General features: G+C 43.2%; 1 protein-coding gene across 1 annotated transcript in view; it reads right to left on the bottom strand.

Annotated features, from left to right (window-relative positions):
• Nucleotides 1-4,817: 4,817 nt before the first annotated feature.
• The window catches only part of ACSF3 (acyl-CoA synthetase family member 3), a 96,058-nt gene continuing 84,060 nt past the window's right edge, over nucleotides 4,818-16,815 (bottom strand). Inside the window, exon 10 of the mRNA XM_088447351.1 lies at nucleotides 4,818-4,873. Coding sequence (XP_088303477.1) covers nucleotides 4,855-4,873 — 19 coding nt within the window. The 3' untranslated portion in view covers nucleotides 4,818-4,854. The remainder of the gene's footprint in view (nucleotides 4,874-16,815) is intronic.

The following is a 16,815-nucleotide window of genomic DNA, read 5'->3' as shown; positions in this document are numbered from 1 at the left end:
CAAAGAATTGGTATGAAGTCACAGATTAAGCATAATGATGCATGGTGCCGGTAATGCGTATTCGATCGGTCTTTTGCCTTTTTACCGTAGATTTTGTAACTTAATTTTCTTATAGGGTCTGGTTCAGAGGTGGACGCAGTTGCAGCCGAGGTTGCACTTTTTTTGCGGAGTCGCAGCGATGGTAACTTGCAAATGCCAGTGTCAGCCTCCCTCTGTGACCCGGACAGTGCAAGTCCTGAGAAGCCCACTTTCAATGCCTGTGGATGGTACAAGTGTGGCGGTGGTTCCAAACCCTCCACCATCGGCGCACCATCATGTTCTTTTTGCGTTCACTTCAGGCCACCTCCCAAACACTGCTTAGGAATGCCCATGGTTTTGCCTCGCCGGTTCAAATGCCAGCACCTCCATACACAACAGCGGACTTCGCGTACATATAGGGGAAAGCATTCGCCGTAGGGGTTTTCAGAACTTTTCGCACATGCACAGTAGCAATCGCTCCACCTCTGAATCAGTCTCATAGTGTTTTACGTACTTAAGATTTTTGTTGCGGCTAAAGCTGGCCACACACTAGACCAACATATCCAACCTGCCAACTAGTTGATTGGTTGGAATGAAAATCTGGTAAGGTATGACAGCAAATGACAATCAGCAATTTGCTCCCAAACGCCAGAAAATGGACTAAAAACTGTTGTTTGAACAAATTGTTTGATCAAACATTTAACAAACTTGTCTGACCGACCATTTTCATGTTTTCTGGCATTTAGGAGCAAATTGCTGATCATCATTTACTCCCAGACATTACCAGATTTTCATTCCAAACAATCAACTAGCTGGCTGGTTGGATGAAAGTTGGTCTAGTGTGTGGCCAGCTTAAGTCTCAAAGTCTGGCGTGGTAAGTGGGGGTATTTTGCGAGATTTGTGGATAGACGTATGAGGACACATTTGTAGCATAGTAACGACACTTAGATAAAACAACATAAAAAGAACAAGTAGGGTAGACAGAGAGGGGTTAGACACGAGACGTAAAGTCTATGTGTATCCCAAGCAGCCCTGACATGAAATAATTAGTCTTTCCTAGAACAGCCGGTGATATCCTATCTCACTTCCACCTGGTCCTGTTGATTTTATGTTGACTATGTTATACTGTATGACATCACTCCTTCTGGTTTACGAAAAGTAGCTTCTTTTTTTTGTCTAATATATTTTTATTGAAGCTCAATACAATATATTATGCAACATGAGGCATGTCATTTAAATGTGCTCAATACAATATGACACAGAAATGCACAAAGCTAATTTACACACAATGAAAAGACCAAAAGCAAACGGTCTAGGATATAGAGCTATAAGTTTTCTAACTTTAGAAAATATATAACATTAAGAAACCGGGACATGAAAAGTAACTTCTATTGTTATTATTATTATGCTATTATTTGGTATTATTCATGTTATAACACGATGGGACAAATGTAATAGGGTGTCAGTTTTAGTAACAGTACAGACTCCCACTTTCCTATGCGTAGATCGCATCCACTTGTCCAAGTAGGCATTCCAGGGATTTAAAAAAAAAAACATTGCAAAAAAACCCGATCCATGCCGGACACAGCAAAGGTATGTGTGTACACATACCTTTGCTCCACGTAAATGACCGGGGCACACGTGTGCCCAGTCATTGAAGAGGCCGCCAGCCAATTAGGGAGCATCTCCGTCGGAGCAGCTCCCTGATTAGCTGAATGCGGCCAGCCTGTGTGTCCCATAGACTTCAATGGTGAGAAATCCCCATTGAAGTCTATGGTGGGAACCGCTACATCGTAGCCGCAAGGTTAACTCAGGTTAATCTTGTGGTTACATCACTGATACAATGTTGCGACATCAATGACGGGGCACATGTGCGCCGGTCATTTACGCGGAGCAAAGGTATGTGTACGGATTTTTTTTCAGGTACCCCTATGGATTACTTCAGATATTAGGTGAGCATGTGTGAGTGTGCATGTATGTATTATTAAGATGTTACTTTCACGGTGTATGTTTGTTTATTTACATATTTCTTTAGTTGTGGAACTACAAGTGCCAGCGGGCCCGTAATGCGCGGCATGCTGGTATTTGTGGTTCTCCAAATAACAGCATGCGGGGGAGGTTTGCTGGTACTTGTGGTTCTACAACTAAAGACAATATGGAAACCTTCATTTTACACTTTACACTAACACTATCAACCTGGCACCCACCGCCCTAGGGTGCCGGGGATAGCCCCGGGCTATCAGTTTAGGCCTGGGGTGCCCTGGAGAGGGGTACCCCTTTATTGGGGGGGGTACCCAACTCCCCAGGGATCCCCACCTGGGCTCACTAGTGGTCAGGGATAATGCTTTGGCCAGGGAAACCGGTGAAAGGTTTTCCCTGGCTGTGGCATTATCCTCCCGCTAGAAAGAGTTCGGTGCTGGTTTTGGAATATCAGGGGATCCCTACTCGTTTTGTCCCCTGATTTTCCAGAACCAGGACCAGCTCAACAAAGCCCTGTGCTGGTTCTTAATATACAGGGGCCCCCTACATTTTTAGAACCAGAACAGGCTTTATAAAACCTGGGGCTGGTAATGCTTTGGGGAGGGTGTGCACGTCATTTTTTTTTTTGCATTTACAAACTTTTACATAAGTACACACAGAAACATGCACGTATCTCATGGATATGTGCATGTTTCTGTGTTAATCTGACCTACTCAGGATATACTCGCTATCCTGAAGCAGGTCTAATACTTGGGGACTTTTGGTAAACTTTTTTTGCGAGTCTAAAACAGACACCGTATTACATTGGGCGAGCTGATTGTTTTCAATGTGAACACATCTGGATGCGAGTTTGAGAATGGGGAGTTTTAGTAACTCTGAAAAATGCGAGTTTTAGTGAACAGACACCCTATTACATTGGAGAGTTGTGAAAAATTGCGAGTTTAGCACCAAACTCGCAATTTACCAAAACTGACAACCTATTACATTTGGCCCTATATGTCATTTGTGATGTTTGGTGCACACTCCATTTATACTTTTGTTGGCTGTTCAACAAAAACATTTGAAGAAAAAAAAAAAAATAGTACGTCCACTTATATACATAGCCCTCCTACAGCACCCACACTAACGATGTTTCAAGGAAAACTTTTCCAGATTTTCCGAATGGAGTGGCTTGAGGCCACGATGCAGAAAGAAAAGTTCACGGAAATTTTTGTTTTCCACTTGGGAAAGTTACATCGAAACATTGTCCCGATCATTGAAGGAACAATTAGAGAAATGTTTTAGGAATACTCTCTGGTATGAAACACGTATTTGTGCAAGTGATCCCCCGATATTGTTCTAATCTTATATAGTCATTCCAGTGAGAGATGTGGTGGGATATTGAGAATCCGGGCTCACACTATACGAATGTGTTAACAACATTATTTACATTTATACTGTTTTATATATTTTATTGCAGGGATATATTGATGAAAATATTTACTGATTAATTAATTATTATATCAGTTCTTAGATGTTATTTTTTCTATGTATATGCTACAAGTATGTTATTATTAATGTTAATATCAATTGTGTCTGTGTGTTTTATATAATGTTGTACACAAATCAATATGCTTCAATAAAGAAATATTAAAAGAACATATAAATAGCCCTCCTTCTTCTCAAACTCTGCCCCATATGCAATGAATAGCCCCATCACAGCACCTTGAATAGCCCCATCACAGCACCTTGAATGAATAGACACCTCTATGACACCACTATTATTTTAAATAGCTCCCACCGTTAAATAAATAGCTAACACTAATAAAGAATTGTCACCCACCATTAAATGATTAACCCCCACCCTCACCACACCAATACATCGGGCTTGCTGACTTTCTGGCTGCCGGCTCAGGGAGAGGGCAGCCAGGGGACGTGACGGTGGCCATAATGGGCAGAGCGGGGGCGTGGCTGCGTAATCACATCATCGCAGCCCTGTCCCCTGCTATACAATGCCAAGATTTCCGGCATTGAAAGGCAGGGGGGCGGGGCTATGATGACGCGATTCAACGCAAATCGCGTCATCGGATCCCTCCGAGCTGCCAGGTAAAGGGGGTGGGTGTGGTGGCCTGACTGGGAGAATTGCTTTCTCCTGCAGGGGGGAGGGTCTCCTGGCCATTACATTAAAAGACCCCCACACAAACACACACAGTGCATTCACAAGGCAGCAGTGTGCCCTGTGCCGGCCCAGCCCAAAGGACACTCTGGGTGGCACTGCAGCAGTGATACTGGCTGCAGGGTGCCTTTCCAGCTAGCCAGATGCAGGGCCCATAGGGAACCTTTGTAGATAACCGCAAGGATACAATTCAATTTGTGCTGTCGAAACAGCATAGGAACGCGACCGCAACATTGCTCATAGAAGTGCATTGGAAAATGAGCACTGTTGGGCTACCATACAGTATATATCAGTGATGTGCGCAGTCGCACATCGCATCCCAATTTCACATGTAATTCAGCTGCCACCTTAATACATTTCCGGCTACAGCAGTAACATAGTTTCGTATACAGCAGCGGAGTGCGGGATCGCATAAGCGTACATCCTTGAATCAGGCCCTAAGACGTGCGCTTGTACAACACAGCAAGGGCTTATACTAGTGTTAGCATAAAGTCACAGGCGCGAATGTGGCAAAAGGTGCTAGGGCGGTGGCAGCAGTGTGCGCCTCGGAATCGGCCCCACAGTGAGCAGTATTTTAGGAAACAAGCTGAAAAGTGTAAATAATTCAATACATGGGTTCGTAGTGATATGGAAGTAACCTTTACTTTGTAGTGACATTCTCCAAGCCACACACCGATCTGCACATCTAGGTCAGCCTCCTTTCACAGGGTACTTCCAAGGCTGATGCAAAAAGAGAAGCAGAGGGGACTGCATTCATTATAATTGTAAAATACATGAACACGGTATTACTTTTAAATTCCATCACTGCTGTCAACGGCTGTTCTATGACGTGCACAAAACTAAGACGGACAATAAATAATGCTAGTGCTAAATACATCCAGATGGTGGCAGCAAACTATCCCTTATGTGCCTTGTACATCGCAAGTAGTGACTGAGGGTCTGATTCAGCTTCAGATGGAGGTGCTTGCGAGCAGCTTAGATATTCCGTCTGTGCTGATATGGCAATGCAGCAGGGGGCATCACGCTTCCTGCTGCATTACGTATCTCTGCTGCGTTGTCCAACGCAGCATCGGATAATCTGCGGACCATCGGCCGGCTAAGGTGATCCATGGGGTCACTCGGTCGGCCGTCGCAGCTGCGAGGAAGGGGCCTGGAAATCTCCGTCAGCCGAAGGAGATCTTGGTCTTTTCCCTGCCAACCAACGGTGGGACATGCCTCCGTTTCAGGAAACGGAGGCCATCGCCGCCCCCTCCCTGCCCCCAAATGGCAGCAGATTGTTAATCACTGACAGTCTGCTGCCAGTTTACATGCGGGCTCGCAGACCCGTTCTACAGATGTGAAGAACGGGTCTGGCGCACTGAATTAGGCCCTTATTTGTAAATATGATCTGCCACTTATTTGTTTCACTACATACATATACTTTCAGAGTAAATGTAAGGAAGCTCTATCGGGGATCATTTTTTTTTAATATATGTAATAATAATAATTATATTTTTCTTCTGTCTTAAGACTTAAAAAAAACATTAAGAGGCCTATTTATCAAGGCTTTTCTCATAAAATGATGCAGGAACTGTATAATTTTATGTATCATCACTATGTACTAATAGCCTGATGCATTAGTTTTCCCAGAAATCCACTGCAAAAGGCTATCGGTGCAGACCGCAATCCTCATTATTATCAGTAAGGACTACGATCTAACCCCTATGCTTTTTGGAGTTTGGCCCTGCTGGTTTACACATCCTCAGATGGCATAAACCTCTTTATGCCTATGGAGGCATTCTCGCAGGAGAGGCGCGCGCGGTGTCACATTCCCCCGGAGGAGTCTATCACAAGTGTAAAAGACTCCACCAATATGCCAGGAAAGTAATGTGTAGGGACATTGGTTATCGCTACCTCTGTCCCTGTGAATTAACTTTAGTACATAGCGGGGGTAATCGTATCCCCGCTGTGATGTACGTTGAAAATAATGGCGGCACTCTTTGTACATACTGTAGGCCCCTTAGGGTTTGTTCACACCGATCTGTTGTCGATGCAACTAACCACCATTTGGTTCTACCAATTTACAGTAGTGCCGCGCTTAGAGAAATGCAGAATGCGACACCACCTTTTTCTCATGCGATAGCTCAAACTACCAGTACCATAGACTATATTGTTTAAAAGCAGAATCAATTTCTAAGGTTTCTAGAGCGTACGTTAAATTGAATACGTTTTACCCACTTTACCAGTACATTTCTGTGAATAATCCCATACATTTTTTTTAATCTCTTTGGAACACAAAGGGTTAGTGATTTTGCTTAATTTAGCTATTTCCTGCAACAATGTACAAAAAGAAAAAGAAAAGAAAAAAGTTTTGAAGCTCAGTTGATCGGTCGGCTGAAATAGATTACACAGACAACTTTAATATATGCTTATTTTCCCAGCAGGAGAGTTAATAACAATGGTAATCAATGTGGGATATGGTGTGTATTTCTGTGTGTTTCCCTTTTAATAGTTTGTCACAAAAACCTGCACTAAAATAAGAGCCGGACGGGAATTAGAAATAAAAAGCTTACAAAGAGTTTTCATCTATTCAGTCTTCTTCTGTCTTTTTTTTTTCTCTGTCTCCCAAAGGACACATGAAAAGATTTTGGTGACGGTGAAGATGCTGACACATCAAGGCAAAGTGTACCCCATATCTCGGCTGGAGGTAAAGGGCTAATGGGATTACAGTCACCTACGTGTGTGTACGTATGTCAGCTGGGTTTACTTCAAATAACTTATTTAATCTGCATGTATGGTGCCAATAAAGATACAGAGGCGGGAGCTTTGCTGCCGCAGGCTGTAGCACTGTAGAAACCCTCCTGGCTCCTGCTGTCACAGCTCATATAGTCACAGAAGCTGTGCCACACAGGATACCCGCAGGCTGTGCCATCTTGTCAGCCCACATATGCTCAGCTCATGTGACAGCAGCTGGAGGTGAGAGGCAGTGTTTACAACAAACACACAGCCTGTGTGTGCATCCCACCTGACTGGCCCAGTCCCCATGGTCTCTCAAGTCTACGCCGGTAATCTCACCAGGTTCTGCGGAGTGCTAGACACGCTGACAGTCACAGCTGTGAGCAAGACGTAGAATGTTCTGTTCCAATACCGCGTTATTCACACACAGACACTTTTGCATAGAACATTGCACTTACATAGTAAAGTGACTTTAGTGTTATATTAACGGGCCACTAAACAGGGCCGGTGCAAGCTGTCTGGGCGCCCTAGGCAACATTTCATCCACCGTCCCTGCTCCCTCCAATACTATGCCATACTATGCCACACCTTAGTGACGCCAATATAGAATATGAAAACACAGCAGAGTCCCAAATTCATAGTGTCGCAAATAATATGCTACACAGCAGAGCCCAAAAATCATACTATGCCTCATAACACTGCACCAATTCAAAATATGCCACACATCTGTGCCACACATTCATTATATGCTACACAGCTGTATCCCCAATTCATAATTATTCCACACAACAATGCCTCCAATACATATGGCACACAGCTGTGCACAAAATGTATGCCACATAGCCATGATACATATGCCCCTAATACATATACCACAAATGTGCCCCAAATTATAACACACACACGTGCATCAGCCTTGGTCATCAGTAGACCCAGCCGTGACTGAAAGAGACATCCTTGCTTTTTTTTGTGGACTCAGCGGCGCCCTCCAGTGGCTGGCGCCCCTAGGTAGTCGCCTAATGGTAGCACCGGCCCTGCCACAAAACTTATAATACGAACTGGGCCTGATGCAAAGCTGCACGCTGTATCGAATATTGCCGATTTTTGTTCAGCTGCGTGTGCAATGCAGTCTGCCACTTTCAGTTGGCCACATCGTGTTCGCTTCTCACATATGGCTGAATGGGAGTTAGTCGGTGGCAACGGGGCGTTCAGAGAAGCGATCCCGTGGGCATTTGGTGAGCATGGAGGGGTTGGGGATATTATTTAGACAGTCAAAATGTAGACATTAAAAAACATAGACACCATAATGTTGAAAGGCACAATATTTTTTTGGATAATTCTTTTGGGGGGTGTGCCCGCCATGTCTAGATTATTTTGACTAGTATATGACATATCTTGGTTCTGTTTTGCGAAGGAAATACTTTTATACATTTATAGTGTACTATAAATAGTACACTATAAATGCATAAAAGTATAGTGTATAGTGTAGTGTATAGTGTAGTGTATAGTGTACTATAGTGCCCTTAATGGGCCTTTGTTCTATTTATTATTTACCATTATTTTTTGTTGTATATATGCTATACTATTGCTCTGATGAATAAAAGAACTAAAAAAAAACTTTGTCATCATTTTGACTATCTCCATTTTAACTGTCGACCTTATGTCAATGTCGACCATTTGATTGTCCAAATCCTGGCGTGGAGACAAACTTGTGGCCTATTCGGACTATGCAGCGATCCGTGTGATTTCAGTCGGATCTTCTGCACTAAATACGGGTCCTGGTGCAAATGCAGATAATAGTGATGAATAAGGGGCTGGGGCGGTCACATACAGTATATGCGCCCAACTCAGTGTGGATGTTCCCGTAAATTTCGGATCGCTGGAAGCTGTCAGAATTACCACTGCTTTGAGCCTGGCGTAGCATCAGGCCAGTTTACATTTAAAAAACAAAACATTTTATACTATATCATTATATATAGAGACGTGAACAAATTTGTTGCTACTCTTCCACGAGAAAAAAGAAACCGTATTTTTTCTCTGAAATAACTTGAAAGTGACAAAAGTAATTGACATTCATTATGGTTTACTCTGTATTTTAATAGAAATCTGACTTTGCATTGTATTTTTCTGATTTAACAGAATATTTTAAATAATAAAACAAATGAAAATGGCATGGACAAAGAATTATGTGACCCTTAACCTAATATTTTGTTGCACAACCTTTAGAGGCCATCACTGTAATCAAGCCATTTCTGTAGCTCTTAAGGCCGGTACACACTAGACAATGTCTAGTGTGTACCGACCTCGTTAGCGACAGGGTGCTGGCATCGGCAAGTGCGTACACGCTTGCCGATGCCGGGAGCAACAGTGTGGGCCATAGCCGTTTGGCAGGATAGCCCCCACTGACGATATTGCCCGTCGGTCCACGGGCGACGTCGCTGACAATGCGCGGGAGCGTGCATCGTGAGCAACATACTTAGTACACATTGGCCGATATATCGGCCGATCTGCGGGATCGGACAATATATCGTCTAGTGTGTACCCAGCGTTAGACTTCTGCACCTGACAACAGGTCCCACTCTTCCTGAGCAAACTGCTCCAGCTGTCTCAGGTTTGATGGGTTCCTCCTCCAGGCTGCATGTTTCAGCTCTTTCTATAGAAGTTTAGTAGGATTCAGATCAGGGCAGTAAGTTTCACTCCGGAATGCCTTTATAGTCAACCTGTGCCAGACACAGCAAAGCAGCCCCAAAACCTAACCGTGCCTCCTCCATCTTGCACAGTAGGTATGGTGTTCTTTTCTTTGTAAGACATTTTTTTTTGTCTGTGAACATAGAGCTGTTGTCAAAAAGCTCCAATTTTGACTCATCTGTCAAGTCTGTCTTTTAAATGTTTGATTTTTTTTAATAAGTGGAGTCTTCCTGTCATCTTCCATGGAGCCTACTGTTGCCCAAAAAGCGTAAGTGCGGTCAGACACTGACATACTATGAGTTTTGCTTGTATCTCTTTGGAAGTTTTCTACCATTCTCACCATCCTTCTGTTTAATCTGTGGTCGATTTCCTCAAGCGTCCAGGGAGGCTGGTTACAGTCCCAACAACTTTAAACTTCTTAATAATATTTGTAACAGTAGTCTTGGGAGCATCAAGCTGCTTGGAGTCTTATAGCTTTTACCTTTAACATGCTTGTCTATAATTTTCTCTTTCTGAACTCCTCAGACAATTCTCTCTGGTCCATGATCAGTGTGGTGCACATGATGATATCGAACAGCAGACTGACTACTTGTCTACATTTAAAAAGGCTAAGGGGTAAATTTACTAAAGTGAGAGTTTTTAGAAGTGGAGATGTTGCCCATAACAACCAATCAGATTCTAGCTATTATCTTCTAGAAGGTGCTAGTTAAATGTTAAGTAGAATCTGATTGGTTGCTATGGGCAACATCTGCACTTCTAAAAACTCTCAACTTAGTAAATATACCCTTAAGTGACAGAGTATAAAATTGAAGGTGTGCCATTCTACTTCAAGAAAGCAATTTGTGAGAAAGATCACTATAATCCCCGCTCTGTCAGTCCCTCCATTGGTTGCCGGTTTTCTACCATATTCAATACAAAATACTTTTACTTATACATAAAGCTATTAACCAAACCACATCAACATACATCTCTTCACTCATATCAAAATATCTCCCAACCCAACTTCTCCGCTCAGCACAAGATCTGCGTCTCTCATCCCCATGCATTACTTGCTCCCATTCACGATTACAGGACTTTCTTCAGGCTGCACCCACTCTATGGAATGCCTTACAACACACAATAAGATTTTCCTCTAGTCTCCTATCCTTCAAGCGTTCCCTGAAAACTCACCTCTTCAGGCAAGCTAATCAGATTCCAGAACTACCCACATAACCTGCATAGCTTCCATATCTAATTACATATCCTTTCACAGTCCACACATAACCTCACACATTGTCTTTCTTTCACATCATTCTGATATTTGGCCGACATTCCTGTGTGACTGGATCATGCAGCCCACCAAGAACCTCTGCATTCTAGCTGGACCAAAATGCAATATATAGCACCTATCCTTGTGTATCAATGCCCATTTCCCTATAGATTGTAAGCTTGCGAGCAGGGCCTTCCTACCTATATATCTGTCTGTTATTACCCAGTTTTGTTCTATTAATGTTTACAATTGTAAAGTGCAACGGAATATGTTGCGCTATATAAGAAACTTTTAATTAATGAATAAATTATTTATTATCTTTTCTAAAGAGATACCCACAAATCTCTCCAGGCCATTATAGACTAATGGTGGGTACACACTATACAGATATATCTGCAGATGATGGTCGTTCATAAACACTTAACGGCCATCATCTGTGTCTGTCCGCGGGTCCCGGCGGGTCGGGGGCGTGTCCCGCCACCCTCCCCGCGGCTGCCGCTGTGTGTGTACGGGCGGTCTGCAGACATATCTGTCCATCAGCTGTGCAGCACAGCCAATGCGATATGTTCACCGACATATCGCGGGTACACACTGGCCGATGTGCAGCAGATATATTGGCCGATCAATTGATCGGCCAATATATCTGTCAGTGTGTACCCAGCTTAAGAATAAGCATTACTTTATCTCTTTTATTTATTTATATAGCACACACATTCTGCAACGCTTTACAAAAGAATATTTGACCATTCACATCAGTTCCTGCCCCAGTGGAGTTTACAATCTATATTTCCCACCAAATGTAGACGCGCGCACATACACACTATTGTTACTTTTTGTTGGGAACCAATTAACCTACCAGTACTTAGATTATGGGAGAAACCCGGAGCACCCGGAGGAAACCCACGCAAGCAGTCAGTATATACAAACCATGGCTTGCAGCCAGTGCCGTGTGGTGAGGTAAATGTCTGGGGAGACACTGGCTACTATCAGAGCCAGATTTACAGATACATGTATGAACCCGAGGGTATATGTGGGCATTATACAAAGGTGCAGTAGTATATAGTGCTGGATATTTTGTGAGTTTTGATCAGGGATGTGTGGAAAAGGTAGACAGGGGAGGCAGTGCCTCACCTACCATACACTTTTTACTCCAGAGTTTTGACTATAAAAATAATTAGAATAATACAAAGAAGATATTTATAATATTTTCTTTAAATATTTCTTATACTTTTTATAGTAAAAACTGAGGAGTATGACAGGAAAGGCTCTGCCTCACGTCACTGCCTGCAGAGCAGAGGAGAATGGGTGCTGTACACACATGGCACGGGTCTGTGTGGCAGTGAAAAGGTGATTGTGAGGAGCAGGAGGGGGAAATGGGATAGCCTAGCACTTTTCAGTGTGCTGGGTGGTATACAAACGCTAGAAGGGTTGTGCCATTGATAGGTGTCTGGCAGACTACAGATGTTGTCGATTGTACCAGTTCTTTTATATAAAACAAACACTTCAGGTTCGGTAGGCTTGACTTCTGTAGAGATTATCTGTGACAACTGCCTTGTGTAGATTGATTTTACTGATTCATAGAAAGGGACGGGACCATAGTTGTCGAGATCCTGGGAGAGTGGCATGGTGCCGCAAGGTGGGCGGTGTGAGGGAAGTGATAAGGTCCTGTGATCATATCATGGCCCAAACCCATCTGTACGAAGCCACCATTCCCGCATTGCAAAGTGGAGGGACGTTCTAGGAGCATAGGTATGTATGAGCAGGACGACCGATATCACAGTCCCTCAAAAGAGTAAGTTCCCACTGTTCTAAGGATGTGGGAGGAGCTTCAGCTGTCTGTAATAGAATAGGGGATGTTATATGGTCAAACAGGTCTGCAGCGGAATGCCAGGGTAACACTGAACAGTGGGTTTTCCTTAATAGATCACATTTGAAAATGGCAAGTTTGTGGTTTAGTTGGCCTTTGAGCAAAACAAACTATGCTCAAGGACAATAACTATTCCACCTTCTCACTTGCAGAGTGGTCATATAAATATTGAATAGACATACTTAAGGGGCATTCAATTCAGCGAGAATGGCGTAAACTGCCGGCGATCCATCTGTTTTGACAGTGACCACCAACATCACATATTTTCCCTCACACCCCATAGAGAGTGCACAGGATAATCTGCAATGTTGGGCTACCATAAGTCCGATTGATATATGCAGCCGCACATTGCCCAGAATTGGATTGGGTGATGTAGTTGGTTTGATGTGTTTATGATCAGGTCTGAAGTTCTAATGTCGCCACTGTTAAAATGCTTTACATAACATCACAGCTGTATCTAGCATTGTATGTATTCCGAGACAGGCTTTCTCAGACATGCCATCACAGAATTCATGTGACACCAGCAGAGGGAGCTGTTGAGCTGGCACACTATTTGATGGGTAGCAGTTGGCAGCTGTGAATACCACACTGCAGAGAAGAAAATGGGGAAGTAGCCATCACAGACCCCTGCAGTCTCCCTGTGGGAATGTCAGCTCAGCAGCAGTGTACACACAGCCAGCCATAACGTCAGATACAGCTGAGAGCACACGGGGCTCCTGTGATACGATAATGTGGGTAGGAGAGAGCTGGCATTAACTTTACAACTTTATTCCACCGCTGGGGATAATATGCTGTGTGTACAGACGTATGGATGGGAATTAGATGCTGAGTATATTAAAGTGTTAATGGCTATGAAGTGCTGAGTGCAGAGCAGTGTTAATTAGTATAGTATGCTCTGTGTGCAGTGATGCGGACGGGCACAGAGCACTATAACTGTCCTGCACAGTAATAGGGCTGCCTATGTATGGGCATGGTGGTGCAGGCTGAATAGGGGATTCTATACATGCCTAAATGTATAGAAGTGGTTTCCTCACAATGAAAGCTCAGTACAGGACGCTGTGTGAACAGAGATAAGTGTGAGCATAGGAATGGTGTGTACATACTGATGTACAAGTGTTAGATGATGGGGTGTGTACTAGAAGAGGGCTGTGACTATATATGGCTGACTATGAGGTATGGTATGTAATGTACAGAGATAGATTGGTATAAGATTCAGTATGTACAGAGGTATAGGTTAGTGTAGAACGCGTTATGTACAGAGGTATAGGTTAGTATAGAACGCGTTATGTACAGAGGTATAGGTTAGTATAGAACGCGGTATGTACAGAGGTATAGGTTAGTATAGAGCGCGTTATGTACAGAGGTATAGGTTAGTATAGAGCGCGTTATGTACAGAGGTATAGGTTAGTATAGAGCGCGTTATGTACAGAGGTATAGGTTAGTATAGAGCGCGTTATGTACAGAGATAGGTTAGTATAGAACGCGTTATGTACAGAGGTATAGGTTGGTATAGAACGTGTTATGTACAGAGGTATAGGTTAGTGTAGAACGCGTTATGTACAGAGGTATAGGTTAGTATAGAGCGCGTTATGTACAGAGGTATAGGTTAGTATAGAACGCGTTATGTACAAATGTATAGGTTAGTGTAGAACGCGTTATGTACAGAGGTATAGGTTAGTATAGAACGTGGTATGTACAGAAGTATAGGTTAGTATAGAACGCGGTATGTACAGAAGTATAGGTTAGTGTAGAACGCGGTATGTACAGAGGTATAGGTTAGTGTAGAACGCGTTATGTACAGAGGTATAGGTTAGTATAGAACGCGTTATGTACAGAGGTATAGGTTAGCATAGAACGCTTTATGTACAGATGTATAGGATAGTATAGCACGCGGTATGTACAGAAGTATAGGTTAGTATAGAACGCGGTATGTACAGAGGTATAGGTTAGTATAGAACGCATTATGTACAGAGATATAGGTTAGTATAGAACGCGGTATGTACAGAGGTATAGGTTAGTAGAGAACGCATTATGTAGAGGTTAGTATAGAACGCATTATGTACAGAGATATAGGTTAGTATAGAACGCGGTATGTACAGAGGTATAGGTTAGTACAGAACGCGTTATGTACAGAGGTAAAGGTTAGTATAGAACGTGTTATGTACAGATGTATAGGTTAGTATAGGACGCGGTATGTACAGAAGTATAGGTTAGTATCGAACGCGGTATGTACAGAGGTATAGCTTAGTATAGAACGCATTATGTACAGAGATATAGGTTAATATAGAATGCGTTATGTACAGAGGTATAGGTTAGTATAGAACGCGGTATGTACAGAGGTATAGGGTAGTATAGAACGCGGTATGTACAGAGGTATAGGTTAATATAGAATGCGTTATGTACAGAGGTATAGTTTAGTATAGAACATGGTATGTACAGAGGTATAGTTTAGTATAGAACATGGTATGTATAGAGGTATAGGTTAGTATAGAACGCGTTATGTACAGAGGTATAGGTTAGTATAGAGCGCGTTATGTACAGAGGTATAGGTTAGTATAGAACACATTATGTACAGAGGTATAGGTTAGCAAAGAACGCATTATGTACAGAGGTATAGGTTAGTATAGAACGCGGTATGTACAGAGGTATAGGTTAATATAGAATGCGTTATGTACAGAGGTATAGTTTAGTATAGAACATGGTATGTACAGAGGTATAGTTTAGTATAGAACATGGTATGTATAGAGGTATAGGTTAGTACAGAACGCGTTATGTACAGAGCGCGTTATGTACAGAGGTATAGGTTAGTATAGAACACATTATGTACAGAGGTATAGGTTAGCATAGAACGCATTATGTACAGAGGTATAGGTTAGTATAGAACGCGTTATGTACAGAGGTATAGGTTAGTATAGAACACATTATGTACAGAGGTATAGGTTAGTATAGAACACATTATGTACAGAGGTATAGGTTCGTATAGAACGCATTACGGGCCTGATTCAGAGTTGGGAATAGAGTGAGATATCTCTCTCAACTGTGAACCTGAACAAACCATATTGCAATGCAAGGGGTGTAAATACATACATTTTTTACATGTGGGGTAAATACTGGCTGATTTTGCATGTAGCCCACAAATACTGCACAGCTTTATTATTACTCTACAATTTAGATGTCAGTTTGGAAACACTCCTCCCAAATCTAAATCTCTCTGCACATTTTAAATCTGCCCCACCCGCAGTGCAGCATGGTTTCACCTAGATGATCAGTTGAGAGAGATATCTCACTCTAGTCCCAAGTCTGAATCAGGCCCTATGTACAGAGGTATAGGTTAGTATAGAGCGCTTTATGTACAGAGGTATAGGTTAGTATAGAGCGCTTTATGGCCCTGATTCAGAGCCGGACGCTCTGACCAGAGCGCTCGCTCTGAATCAGGGCCCACCTCCATTAAAATGGAGCGTCCTCCTGGACGCTCGTATAGCTGTGGGTCACCACCCACAGCATATACGAGCGTGCAAAAAGATGGTCGCGATGGTCTTGACCATCACGACCATCGGAACTGCGAGTGAAAGCCTGCGGTTGGGTTTCCCAACCGCAAGGCCAGGAGTGATTTTGGCTCTATCAGAGCCAAAAGCACTCCCACTGACATCACTAGTGATGTCAGTGGGGCCGGCTTCAGACGGTAGGCGTTCCCTTGGGAACGCCTCCGTCTGGCAGGCACGCACCCAGCACGCCCACCAAAGGGGGCGTGCTGTCAGTCACCATCGACAGCACGCCCCCTTTGGTGAGACACTCCGAGCGAAGGAAAGTTCTTCGCTCGCCGGGTCTCGCGCATGCGCACGACGGAGCTCCCTCCGTTGTGCGCATGTGCAGTGGGGAACATCGACCCACTTGCAAGCGTACTGCCGCTCGCGAGTGGGTCTGAATGACCCCCTATGTACAGAGGTATAGGTTAGTATAGAACGCGTTATGTACAGAGGTATAGGTTAGTATAGAACGCATTATGTACAGAGGTATAGGTTAGTATAGAACGCATTATGTACAGAGGTATAGGTTAGTATAGAACGCGTTATGTACAGAGATAAGTTAGTATAGGACGAGTTATGTACAGATGTATAGGTTAGTATAGAACGCATTATGTAC

This window comes from Taudactylus pleione, unplaced genomic scaffold, assembly GCF_031769625.1.
Source record: "Taudactylus pleione unplaced genomic scaffold, aTauple2 ptg000430l, whole genome shotgun sequence".
Classification (NCBI taxonomy): Eukaryota; Metazoa; Chordata; class Amphibia; order Anura; family Myobatrachidae; genus Taudactylus; species Taudactylus pleione.
This window is presented reverse-complemented; position numbering and strand designations above follow the sequence as displayed.